At 40.9% G+C, this 13424-nt stretch overlaps 1 protein-coding gene across 6 annotated transcripts in view; it reads right to left on the bottom strand.

Moving 5' to 3' along the window:
- Nucleotides 1-13424, bottom strand: part of TIAL1 (TIA1 cytotoxic granule associated RNA binding protein like 1) — a 232638-nt gene that overhangs the window by 160415 nt on the left and 58799 nt on the right. For all 6 annotated transcript variants that reach the window (XR_003942079.1, XM_030202615.1, XM_030202616.1 and 3 more), the window contains 2 exons: nucleotides 11717-11866; nucleotides 10946-11000 (listed from right to left, as the gene is read on the bottom strand). Coding sequence is in view for 5 of the 6 variants with exons in the window: in XM_030202615.1 (XP_030058475.1) it covers nucleotides 10946-11000; nucleotides 11717-11866 (205 nt within the window). In the remaining variant the exon portion in view is untranslated. The remainder of the gene's footprint in view (nucleotides 1-10945; nucleotides 11001-11716; nucleotides 11867-13424) is intronic.

Raw genomic sequence — 13424 nt, 5'->3', positions numbered from 1 at the left:
GCTGGAGAGAATGTGGTAAAAAAAGGCACATTTATGCACATATGGTGGGAATGCCCCAAGATACAGAGTTTTTGGACACAGATCCGAAAAATGGTATACCAGGTAACAAAGGTAGAATATCCTAATCATAAAATGGCTAGCCAGATTTTTGCAGCAGCTAAACTGACAGTAGCAAGAGCGTGGAAGAGAGTAGAGATGCCACAAATCCAAGCTGTAAAAATTGAAAACTTGATTATCTGTGTCAGATGTCGAAACTGACAGCATTGAGAAAAGGCCACTTACACAGGTTTCAACAAATCTGGCAACCATATGAACAAATGAAAGACTATTATAATTTCATCACCTTAACTGGGGAGGGGGGGGGGGGAGAGTGGGAGAGAGGTTATTAGAATTTGATTGGAGAATTTTGTTATGGAAGAAGAGATTATTAAGGTGTATACATGTCTATATTTGTAATTCAGAATGGATGTATCCACTATGTTAAAATTCAATAAAGAAATTTGGAAAAAAAAAAACTTCCTGGAATTGTTCTTGAGTCTGCCCCTCTTCGATCTCATTTCATGCCCTCTAGGTTCTACCGTCTTCCCATCTCTGGAAAAGGTTCGTTTGCGGATCAATACCTTTCAAATATTTGAACGTCTGTATCATATCACCTCTTTCTCCTTTCCTCCAGGGTATACATTTTCAGGTCCGCAAGTCTCTCCTCATACGTCTTGTAACGCAAATCCCATACCATTTTTGTTGCTTTCCTTTGCACCGCTTCAATTTATTTTACATCCTTCGCAAGATTACGGCCTCCAAAACTGAACACAATACTCCAGGTGGGGCCTCACCAACGACTTATACAGGGGAATCAACACCTCCTTTCTTCTGCTGGTCACACCTCTCTCTATACAGCCTAGCAACCTTCTCACTACGGCCACCGCTTTGTCACACTGTTTTGTCGCCTTCAGATCCTCAGATCCCCAAGATCCTTCTCCCCGTCCGTACATATCAGACTCTCACCGCCTAACATATACGTCTCCCGTGGATTTCTACTCCCTAAGTGCATCACTTTGCATTTCTTCACATTAAATTTTAATTGCCAAACCTTAGACCATTCTAGCTTCCGCAGATCCTTTTTCATGTTTTCCACACCCTCCCGGGTGTCCACTCTGTTACAAATCTTAGTATCATCCACAAAAAGGTAAGCCTTTCCTTCCAACCCTTCAGCAATATTTCCCACAAATATATTGAACAGAATAGGCCACAGTAATCACCACTGAGGAACTCCACTGCTCACCTTCCTTTCCTCCGAGCAGATTCCATTTACCACCACCCTCTGCCACCTGTCAGTCAACCAGTTTCCTATCCAGTTCAGCACTTTAGGTCCCAGGTTCAGCCCTTTCAGCTTATTCACGAGTCTTCAGTGGGGGACCGTATCAAATGCTTTGCTGAAATCCAAGTAGATTACATCTAGCGCACATCCTTCATCCAGTTATTTGGACACCCAGTCAAAGAAGTCAGTAAGATTCATTGGCAGGATTTTCCTTTGGAAAAGGCATTTTGCCTCAGGTCCTGCAGCCTGTTGGCTTCTAGAAAGTTAACTATCCTTTCTTTCAGCAGCGACTCTGTTATTTTTTCTACTATCGACGTGAGACTTACCGGTCTGTAGTTTCCCACTTCTTCCGTCTCCACTTTTGTGAAGAGGGACCATATCCGCTTGTCTCCAATCTCGTGGAACCTCTCCCGTGTCTCTAAAGAATCTATTAAATAAATCTTTAAGAGGTCCCACCAGACCCTCTCTGAGATCCCTCAATATCCTGGGATGGATCCTGCCCAGTCCTATGGCTTTGTCAACCTTTACATTTTCAAGTTGTTCATAAACACATGTTTCTGTTAATGGTGTGATTCCTATGGGTGTCTACACAGTGTGTGCTGGAAATCCTACTGCACCTTTGTAAAGGTTGCTCCCTATAAGTTACATGTATTCCTGCCGAATTTAGGTGCTCATAGTTATGCCAGTTCTATGGTGGGTGTACATGCAAGTGCCTAAATACTAGGAGTGTCAATATCAGGTTATCTTAGTATTTTATAACTGAACCTGGGTTCATGGGCTTTGTTATAGAAACTGCATGGAAGCACTTTTTAAAAATTGGAGAAAATATTTTTTCACTAGTTGAGCTCTGGAACTCGATGCCGGAGAATGTGGTAACAGCGGTTAGTGTACCTGGGTTTAAAAAAGTTTTAGACAATTTCCTGGAGGAAAAGTCTGTAGACTGTTATTGAAATGGACATGGGGGAAGCCACTGCTTGCCCTGGGATTGGTAAGCATGGAATTTTGCTATTAATTGGATTTATGCCAGGTACTTGTCACCTGGATTGGCCACTGTTGGAAGAAGGATACTGGGCTAGCAGCCTAGCAACCTTCTAGCTACAGCCACCGCCTTCTCACACTGTTTCGTCACCTTCAGATCCTCAGATACTATCACCCCAAGATCCCTCTCCCCGTCTGTACATATCAGACTCTCACCGCCTAACATATACGTCTCCCGTGGATTTCTACTCCCTAAGTGCATCACTTTGCATTTATTAGCATTGAATTTTAATTGCCAAACCTTAGACCATTCTTCTAGCTTCTGCAGATCCTTTTTCATGTTTTCCACTCCCTCCCGGGTGTCCACTCTGTTACAAATCTTAGTATCATCCACAAAAAGGCAAACTTTACCTTCTAACCGTTTGGCAATGTCACTCACAAATATATTGAACAGAATCGGCCCCAGCACCGATCCCTGAGGCACTCCACTACTCACCTTTCCCTCATCTGAGCGAATTCCATTAACCACCACCCTCTGGCTTCTGTCCGTCAACCAGTTCCCAATACAGTTCACCACGTCGGGTCCTATCTTCAGCCTGTCAAGTTTATTCAAGAGAATCCTGCTGGGAACCGTGTCAAAAGCTTTGCTGAAATCTAAGTAGATTATATGTCTATAGCACGTTCATGATTCAATTCTCTGGTCACCCAGTCAAAGAATTCAAAGATTCGATTGGCACGATTTACTTTTGGTAAAACCATGTTGTCTCGGATCTTGCAACTTATTGGCTTCCAGGAAATTCACTATCCTTTCCTTCAGCATCCCTTCCATTACTTTTCCAATAACCAAAGTGAGGCTTACCGTCCTGTAGTTTCCAGCTTCTTCCCTATCATCACTTTTGTGAAGAGGGACCACATCTGCCGTTCTCCAATCCCTCGGAACTTCTCCCGTCTCCAAGGATTTATTAAACAAATCTTTAAGAGGACCTGCCAGAACCTCTCTGAGCTCCCTCAATATCCTGGGGTGCATCCTGTCCGGTCCCATGGCTTTGTCCACCTTTAGATTTTGAAGTTGTTCATACACACTCTCTTCTGTGAATGGTGCTATATCCACTCCATTCTCATATGTACTTTTGCCAGTCAATCGCGGTCCTTCTCCAGGATTTTCTTCTGTGAAACAGAACAAAAGTATCTATTTAGCAAATTTGCTTTTTCTTCATCATTATCTACATAGCGGTTCGCAGCATCTTTCAGTCTCACAATTTCCTTTTTAGTCTTCCTCCTTTCACTAATATACGTGAAGAAATTTTTGTCACCCCTCCTTACATTTCTAGCCATTTGTTCTTCTGCCTTTGCCAGACATATCTCTCTCTCTTGGCTTCTTTCAGTTTCATCCAGTATTCCTCTCCATGCTCCTCTTCTTGAGTTTTTCTGTATTTCAGGAACGCTGACTCTTTTGCCTTTATTTTCTCAGCCACTTGCTTGGAGAACCATATCGGTTTCCTTTTTCTCTTGCTTTTATTTACTCTTCTTACATAAAGGTTTGTGGCCATATTTATAGCTTTTTTCAGGCTGGACCACTGTCCTTCCACTTCTCGTTCGTCTTCCCAGCCCATCAGCTCCTTCCTCAGGTATTCCCCCATTTTACTAAAGTCAGCATGCTTGACATCCAGGACTGAGTTTTGAGTGACCGCCCTCCACTTCAGCTGTCATATCAAACCAAACTGTTTGATGGTCACTGCTGCCCAGGTGGGCACCCACTCGGACATTTGACACACTATCCCCATTTGTGAGCACCAGATCCAGCATCGCTCTCTCCCTCATGGGTTCCGTCAACATTTGTCTGAGCATAGCACTTTGAAAAGCATCCACGATCTCTCTACTTCTTTCCGATTCCGCAGATGGAACCTTCCAATCTACATCCGGCAGACTGAAATCTCCCAGCAACAGCACTTCTCTCTTCTTTCCCAACTTCTGAATATCTGTGATCAGATCTTTATCTAGTTCCTCCGATTGCGTCGGAGGTCTGTAGACAACACCCATGTGGACAGAGGTTCTATCATCTCTTTTTAAGGTGATCCATATCGCTTCTTCCTTTCCCCAGGTCCCTGTTATTTCAGGAAGAAGTGAAACATACGAATAATATTCAGCACTGAGTTCTAACATTGTTGAAAACTGAGCTAAAAAAGTAAGTTTTCAATAAATTACGAAATAATCATAATCACTAGAACATCTAATTTCTTGAGGAAGAGAATTATTATAATGTTGCCCAATTTGTCAGCTTTCCTCATTTCTGTAAACATTTGTTCATCTATCTGTTCATTGTGTCCTGGTGGATGGTAATACAGCCCTACCAGTATACTTTTTCCCTTCACACATGGAATTTCTACCTACAAGGATTCCTCGCTGCTATCTGTTTCAAGTAGAATATTTATTTTGTTTGACTCAGTTCCCTCTTTAACATATAGCACAACCCTCTCCAATTTGATCCACTATCATTGTGATATAATTTGTACCTTGATAACAGTGTCCCATTGATTGTCCTCCTGCTACCAGGTCTCTGAGATGCCTATTATATCTACCTCATCATTTAGTGCTTTATACATTTGTATATAGACAGTTCAAATTGTGTTTCTTCCTAGCATCTACAAACTGCTTTGAAGCTGATGGAGGATAATTTGCCTACTGTACTCTGTTATTCCATAAAATACTTCTGGCTTTCTTACACCATTATTAAAATCTCTCTACTGGGATTCCCTAAATGTTCTGCTTCAACAGACCCCTTCCAGGATATTCCACATTGAAACACGCACTTCTGGACAACTGTCAGCTTAGCACCAGCAACCAATAATTTTTCTTTACCCTAAGAAAATACCAGGCTTAAAGCCATCACAGGCCACTTTGGTGAGATATGCCATGTGTGCGGCCAGGATGGTAGCGTAAGCTCACTGGAAAAAGCTGACCTCCCCGCCTATAGCAAAATGGCTGAATAAGCTGTCGTGTATTTGTGAAATGGAGCGCCTAATGGTAGAATGTAGACATCAGAGGTGTAGGTGGGAATCTGTGTGGGAACCCTTTATTTTACATTGTTCAGTGTAACTAGTTGGGCAGATTAGTGTAGAGCATTCTATAGAAGTAGGTGGGGGGTGGGGTACACCTTAACGCCTTTATTTATATGGTTTGGGGAAGGAGGAGGTGGGGGGGGGGCAAAGGTTTGGTTGTAGGGAAGGGAGGGGATAGATACTTTAGGTATTATACACTGTTTACTAAAAAAGTTTAAGTTTTCTTTGCTTTAACCAACAAGTGTGGGATGAAAAGAATGTTTGCTGGGTTTTCTTTACCCTTTGGTTGTACTTATATACATTGTTATAGCACTGAAATTCATGGTGTATTGTGTACGTTTTCTTATCCATACCAATACTGCTAATAAAGACTTCTTACAAAAAAAAGTTAGCACCAGCAACCTAATTCCATTCCAGTTAAAGTGGAGGCCATCTTTTCAGATTCCCGAGAATGTGGCCCAGTTCCTAACAAATCTAAATCCCTCATCCCTGCACCATCATCTTAACCACACACTGAGACTCCAGAGCTCTGCCTGCCTCTTGGGTTCCGCGCATGGAACAGGGAGCATTTCTGAAAATGCTACCCTGGAGGATCTGGATCTCAGCTTTCTATCTAAAAGCCTAAATTTGGCTTCCAGAACCTCCCTCCCACATTTTCCTATGTCACTGGTACCGAAATGTACTAAGACAGGGGCTGCTTCCCAGCACTATCTAAAATCTTATCTAGGTGACGCATGAAGTCTGCCACCTTCGCATCAGGCAGGCAAGTGGCCAGGTGATCCTAATGCCCACCAGCCACTCAACTATCTATATGTCTAATGATCGAATCATCAACTACAACAGCTGTCCTAACCCCTCTCTCCTGGGCAGAAGCTCCTGGGCACACATCCTCAGTGCGAGAGAATATTGTATCCCCTGGCGGGCAGGTCCTGGCTACAGGATTACTTCACCAGGGTGATGCTCTCCTTCTAAGAGACCTTCCTCCTCCAAAGAAGCGCAAGGTCTGCCAGACTGGAAGCGGGACTTCTCTACAACATCCCTGTAGGCCCTCCGCTATGTACCTGTCTCCCTCAGCTCCTCCAAGTCTGCTACTCTAGCCTCAACAGAAGAGACACGTTCTTTAAGAGCTAGGACCTCTTTGCATCGAGCACACACATATAAACGTCTCGCCAAAGGGGAGATAATCATACATGTGTCACAATGCAAAAGACTAGATAGCACCCCTCTTGCTGCTGGACTGCTGTCTCCATCTTAGTATTATTGTGTTGTTTAAACTTCTTATGGTACTAGGGAAATTAGATTAATATAAAGAACCTTATGATTATATGATATATTGTGTAATTTACTTAATGTTTACTTCTCAGAATGTAATTAAATTAAAACTCTAATGAAACTTAACATTTGTTTTCCTAGTTAGAATAATTGACTATTAGTTAAGACTATAAATAAAGAGATATGCTAGGGGAGGGTGGGTGTAAACAAAGACTGAACTAGGCCATGCCATGCCTTTTAGAGGCTATTTGCTAACGTCATATGCTGTGGGTTCAAGTTTTAGAAACTATAAGGAAAAGGGTAGGAAGACTAGTTAATAAGTTTGCTTTTTTAAATTCTGTCTTTATCAATAAACCTAGCTTACTTCTTTTAAACCCTAACCTTTAAATCACCAAAGCACAGTGATTCCCAATGTGTAACATTGCATCATGTAGCTACACTTTGGGTTCCTCTTTCCAACATATATCGTGTTGCACTTGCTCACATTAAAAATTATCTGCTATTTGGATGACCAGTCTCCCACTCTCATAAGGTCCTCTTGTTATTTTTCACAATCCTCTAACTATAACTGTGTTGTAAACAAATGTAATTACCTTACTAGTTATTCCTATCTCTAGAACATTTATAAATATGTTAAAAAGCAGTAGTCCCAGCACAGACAAGTGAGGAACCCCACTATCTGCCCTTCTCCATTGAGAATACTGACCATCTAACTCTATCCAATATATTTTAACCAGTTTTTAATTCACAATAGGACATTACCTCCTATCTTTCATGAGGTACTTTATCAAATGCCTTTTGAAAATTCAGATACACAATATCGACTGGCCCACCTTTATCCACCCCCTTCAAATAAATGTAGATTGGTGAAGCAAGATTTCCCTTCATTAAATTCATGTTGGCTTTGTCTCATTAATCCATGCTTATGAATATGCTCTGTAATTTTGTTCTTTATATAATAGTCTTGACCAGTCTATCATTTCCTGGATCACCTCTGGAACCCTTTTTAAAAATTGGTGTTATATTGGCTACCTTCTAGTCTTCCAGTACCATGCTCTATTTATAAATTACATACTGCTAACAATAGCTCTGCAAGTTCATTTTTTTATTTCTATCAGTACTCTGGGATATATACCATCCAGTCCAGGCAATTTGCTACTCTTCATATTGTCAAATTGCCCCATTATATTTTTCAGCTTTATAGAGTTTCTCTGACTCATCAGCACTAAATACCATTTCTGGCACTAGTATCTCTCCCACATCTTCCTCGGTGAAAACCAAAGCAAAGAATTAATTTAATCTCTCCACTATGGTATTGTCTTCCCTGAGTGCCCCTGTTACCTCTCAGTCATCTAGTGGTCCGATTCTTTTGCCAGTTTCTTGCTTCTTAGTATACATAAAGATGTTTTACTGTGTGTTTTTGCCTCCAATGCAAACTTTTCAAAGTCTCTCTTTGCTTTCCTTATCAGCGCTTTGCATTTGATTTGCCATTCCTTATGATGTTCCCTATTATTTTCATTCAGATCCTTCTTCCATTTTCTAAAGTATTTTCTTTTAGCTCTAATAGCGATCTTCATCTCACTTTTTAACCATGCCAGTTGTAATTTGGCCTTCTGTCTTCCTTTTTTAATACATGGAATATATCTGGTCTGGGCTTCCAAGATGGTATTTTTGAACAGCATCCATGCCTGGTGTAAATTTTTGATCTTTGCAGTTGCTCCTCTAAGTTTTTTTTTTTTTTTTTCTTTTGACCATTCCCCTTGTTTTATCATTACACTGGATTTCTAGACCACCTGACCCATAAGTTTCTAGGCAGTTTACATTAAAATATAGAGCCAAAACCCAAGACAAAACCTTGGTAATTACAATTGTACCATAAAATTAAGTAAAAGAAATTAACTAACAAATCTTTTAAAGAAAAATAGTCTTCAGAATTTCCGAAGACTATCATAATTATTCAAACCCTATTTTAAAGTAAGCGAATTCCAAATATTGGAGGTCTGCGACATCAACTGCTTAAAAAAGCCAAACCTTTTTATGCCCTTAGGAGAAGAAACTGCAAAAGGAGAAGAACAGTATGATCTTCTACTTTTCCTAAGATCTATAAACCACTTGCTCAAGTAGCTCATGGTTTCCTTTTTTCTAAAGTTAAATACTAACATATTGGTTTTCCTGCTAACAAATGTTCCAATAACAAAGTACCAAGGAAAAATTAGTTCTTACCTTTTCATTTTCTTTAGCCCCAAGATATCAATCCAGAGAATTGGGATTTATGTCTCTCTACCAGCAGGTAGAGATAGAGAACAAAGTGCTCTGCCATAAGGATCCTGCGCAGTAGCCTTCTGCTTCAGTATTCACAATAACAAAGCAGCAAACAAACCAACCAAAAGAGGAAAGATCCTTCTGCCTCAAACAAGAACCAACCAAACAGAGCTGGAAGAACCGAATAAACAAGAAAATCCGGTGTCCGGGTTCACTCGGTGTAACTGAAACACTCAAGTACAACTATTCTTTCACTTATTCTCTTCTTGCATGTTTTTTTTTTATTCCACCTTAGCATCTGCAAAGAATAAAAATCCAGTGGCCTGTGCACACACAAGAAACCAGATAGACAACATAGATAGGGAGGGCCTCTAGACTCTGGAGAACAGATGTTCAACACCTCCATCACCTTTGATAGCGAAGGCAGCTCCTACTTCCAAAACAGTCTAGCGGCCATGGGATCACCCCCCTCCTCTGAATGGAGCTCACCCTCCTCCCCGGGTTCAGAAAGCAAAGGGAAGAAGCTCCCAACATACGGAAATAAGAATTATGATCAAACACGAGAGAAACCTCCTTGAGGTTCACCCAAGAGTCCAAACGTGGCCATTTAATCTGCTGGACAGCCAAACCCCCCAGAGGGGGGCAGGGAGGAAAGGGGCCTTTTCATGAGAAAGGCCTGATGCATTAAAAGGCCAAACTCTGGAGAAAACAGTGTGCGAATTTTGCCCCAAAACCTCCCCCCTGCCTGCCCATCCAACCCTAGCAAGGCAACTGAAGGGCAAGAGACCGCCGGAAGAACAGCCATGCGTGACATACCTCGATCCACTGCAAACTGGCGCTTTAAATATGGCCACTGCTGATGCATTGTCTGTGTGGAAAACTGCAGAGTCTGCAAAAATAGCACCCTTGCAGCCCTGCTGAACCCGGCTCTACTAAAGCCACAGCTTGGCTTGTCAGGGAGTCACCGCTAACAAAAGCACTGACACCAAACACCAGAAAGGAAAGAAAAAGCAGTGATTTACGTGCTTGTGGCTCACCAGTAAGGCTAGCAGAGACAGATGTGTGGAATACCAAGAGGCCAATAACTGGTGCTGAAAATGAGGTGCATGGGTTCCCCAAAGCACTGGCTGCTGTCAATGCCCTTCCAGCTTTCTCTGTCTGGAAGTTCTATTGGTTTTTAAAGAGGCAGGAGGTTTTCTTTTTTTTGAAAGACAGCCAGACTCGACAGTAGGAGGAAACAGAGGAAGCAGATGGGGGGGACGGGGAGGGACTAGCCCCACCAGATGTACTCCAGAGGCACAGACGAACACCTCAACACCCCCAAATTCACAGTTGCACAGGCTATGTCCATCCACCTGCTGAGATAGAATACTGAAGGAAAAGCTACTGCATAGGATTCTTATAGCAAAGTGCTTTGTTCTATTTCCACCTGCTAGTAGATGGGCATAACCCACAAGTCTCTGGCTTGATCACTGGGATGTAATGGAAATGTTTTTAATCATTATCATAGGATGCTGACAAATCACAATACTCTATTTTTTCACTTATTTTATAAGCATAAACCCAATACACATATAGATTATATCTCTACATCAGGGCTTTTCAGCATAAGTCCACAATATGTACAAACATGTCCGGGTTTCAAGATAAAACTATACAGATTAACCCAACTCTGAAACCAAATATATTTGAATATATACTGTGGACAGCACAAAAACCAGGTCTGTCTGCAATCCTTAAGGACCAATATTGAGAAGCCCCAGCTCTACACTAATACAGTTTAGTATGAAACTGTAGGACTTTTTAAAAATAATAAAATAAAAATAATTTCAAAATCTTCTGATTTTTTTTTCAGATAGGGGAAAAATAAGGCTATGCATACACAAAGGGAGAACTGCATTCTTTCCCAGAGGGCAAAAGATAAGGGGGTTATCACTGAACACAAGCAGAACCTGGAATGCAACTCATAGTGAGCTGCTATTAAAAAATTTGAGTTAAATCCAGATAGACAAATAAATAGATGCACTTAGCTGATTTAAGGTACATGTTCACTTACTGGAAGTGTCTTTTTTCTGACTACTTGGGGTGGTTGCCCAGTTTACTTTGACTTCCTGAAAATACATGTAACTTGTTAATATATATTTACAACAATGTTAAAACAAATATTTTAAATGACTTACTAGAATTGTTATTTGCATGTATGTAATTATACCATTTACTAATGAAAGAAATAGTACATAACCAATCAGTGCAGCACCAAAACATGAGATTTCTGCATGCCAGAGTCACTAATGGTATGTCTGGGGTCACACCTCGCTACTCTCCTTCCCACAAAGGAAGACAACATGGACACCAAACTGTGCATTATGACACCAGCTGTGATAGTTAGTAAGATCTTCTTAATTAAAAAAATAAATAAATAAGCACAGAATGGGAGAAAATCCATACAATTTTCTTTAACGATAACTGTAAGAACTTTTCTGAGAATGCAGTGTTTAAAATAAAGTTGATACCCTTCGAAATAAATGGACTTCTGCTCCCATGCATTCCAGTGGAGAAAGACGCACTAAAGGCAAAAATAATAATTTTTACTTATATTGCACCCTTCCAATGCAGAACACAGAGGGCACAGAACAAACACAGTCACAGAAGAATAAAAACATAACATGAAATATATTATACCACAGAAAGCAAACATCCAACTACAAGACTTTTTAAAAAATGGAAGAAAAAGGACTTTGAACCCACAAATGCAAAATTTGGGATGAAACACTGAATGAGTAGGGAAAAAAATAACTAAGGCTCTTCAGTTCTCGCTTCAGCTTACCTTTCCCAATATTTTTCGCCCATTCATGGCAGCTAATGCAGCAGCTGCATCTCTGTGTTCATAGAACTCCACAAAGCAATAAGGGTCATTGCTTGGATGCTGCAAAACAGAAAATCCAATAGAAGAGCCGACCCTTCTGCTATCAGGTTGCTGAGAAGAAAATTGGGGAAATGAGTTACTGAACAGCAATATATTGTTAACAAGAAAAACTGCAACCACTTAAACTATGAATTGACATTATAAAAACACAAGTTACGTTTACTGTAAGCCCAGGCAATGGATATCAAAACTAATACATGGGTAGAAAAGATGAAGTTTAGTCTTACCTGACATTTCCTTTCCTTGAGTCTTCGAGTCCTCCTAGATCAGTCCAGACTGATGGGTTATGTTACCCAACCAGCAAATGAAGACAGATAATCTCAACTTTCAGTGGCATCACCAATATAGGGAGTGGTGTAACCTGGAACATCTCAGTATGCTAATGCCAAAACCAACCAGGAACCAACCTATATACAAAATGTACCCACCACCAACCGGGGAACTTCTACAGGCCCTAGAGGAATACCCAAGAAACCTAAAAAGAACTAGAGGGGCAGCCTGAACTTTGCCGTCTTCATCACAGACTGGTCTGGTAAGACTTAAGGAAAGGAAATTCAGGTAAAATTAAATTTCACCTTCTTTATCATCCTGCTAGACCACTCCAAACTGACAGATGCACCAAAGTTCTATCCCTCAGGGAGAGAAGACAGACATCACCCCTTGCAAGACAACTCTGCCAAAGGCACTACCGCCTTTGGCCTGAATATCAATCTTGCAATACTTTACAAAGGAGTGCAATGAGGAATGATATCTCCAGGGCTGACCACTTGAACTTCCTGTCCAGGAAGGCAGGCCGTGATGATGGACGCCAAGTATCCCCTCCATTTGAGGTGCTGCCTCTCAAAGCAACAACAAAAAAAACAGGAAGACTATGTCAAACACAAATATTTAGTAATAACTAAAATCAAGGTCTATTAAAACCCATTAGGGTCATGTATCAACTCACACCTGCATTAAGAGAAAAAAGTGGAACCTCTCAAACAAAAACATGTGGTGTTGCAGGCATTGTTCTTCAGTGGTGGAATCTTTCATATGAACTGACTGCTGGAAGAAACACATATATTATACACATCACAAATATCAATTCCCACTCAATCAGTGCTTATGCATCCAATATTTTGCAGTTCTTCAAATACTAATAATTGCAGCATATACTTCAATGTTTTTGATAATGCATCTTATAAATCAATGATGGAATCTGTGGTGACCTCAGCGGTGCCAACTGCTAAACCAATCCAATACTAAAGTAGTCGGCACACACCTCCTCATCGGCACACCCAATGAACTATCTTATAAATGTTCTTTACTGGGTATTTAAACAATTATTAAATACTCATCTCAAAAGATGTCAGACTGGGGGTTCTATGTCCGACATGCATGTTTCGCCCAAATGAGCTGTCTCAAGGACGATCCCCTGAAAAAAACATAACTGCGTGAGAATAATCCCTTACTTTTCCCATACAGTAAACTACTCAATTTGAGTTATATTCAGCTGACCCAAAGCCGTCTTTAGCGCCAGCTCTGCTCTAACACATGGAAAACCCCTGCAAAGAGGGCGACGGCGTCTTGCTGACAAACTTAAATCCTCCTTCATAACCCTAACATCATA

The sequence above is a fragment of the Microcaecilia unicolor genome, chromosome 5 (assembly GCF_901765095.1).
Source record: "Microcaecilia unicolor chromosome 5, aMicUni1.1, whole genome shotgun sequence".
Taxonomy (NCBI): domain Eukaryota; kingdom Metazoa; phylum Chordata; class Amphibia; order Gymnophiona; family Siphonopidae; genus Microcaecilia; species Microcaecilia unicolor.
The sequence above is the reverse complement of the archived record's forward strand: the minus strand, read 5'-3'. Positions and strand labels throughout refer to the sequence as shown.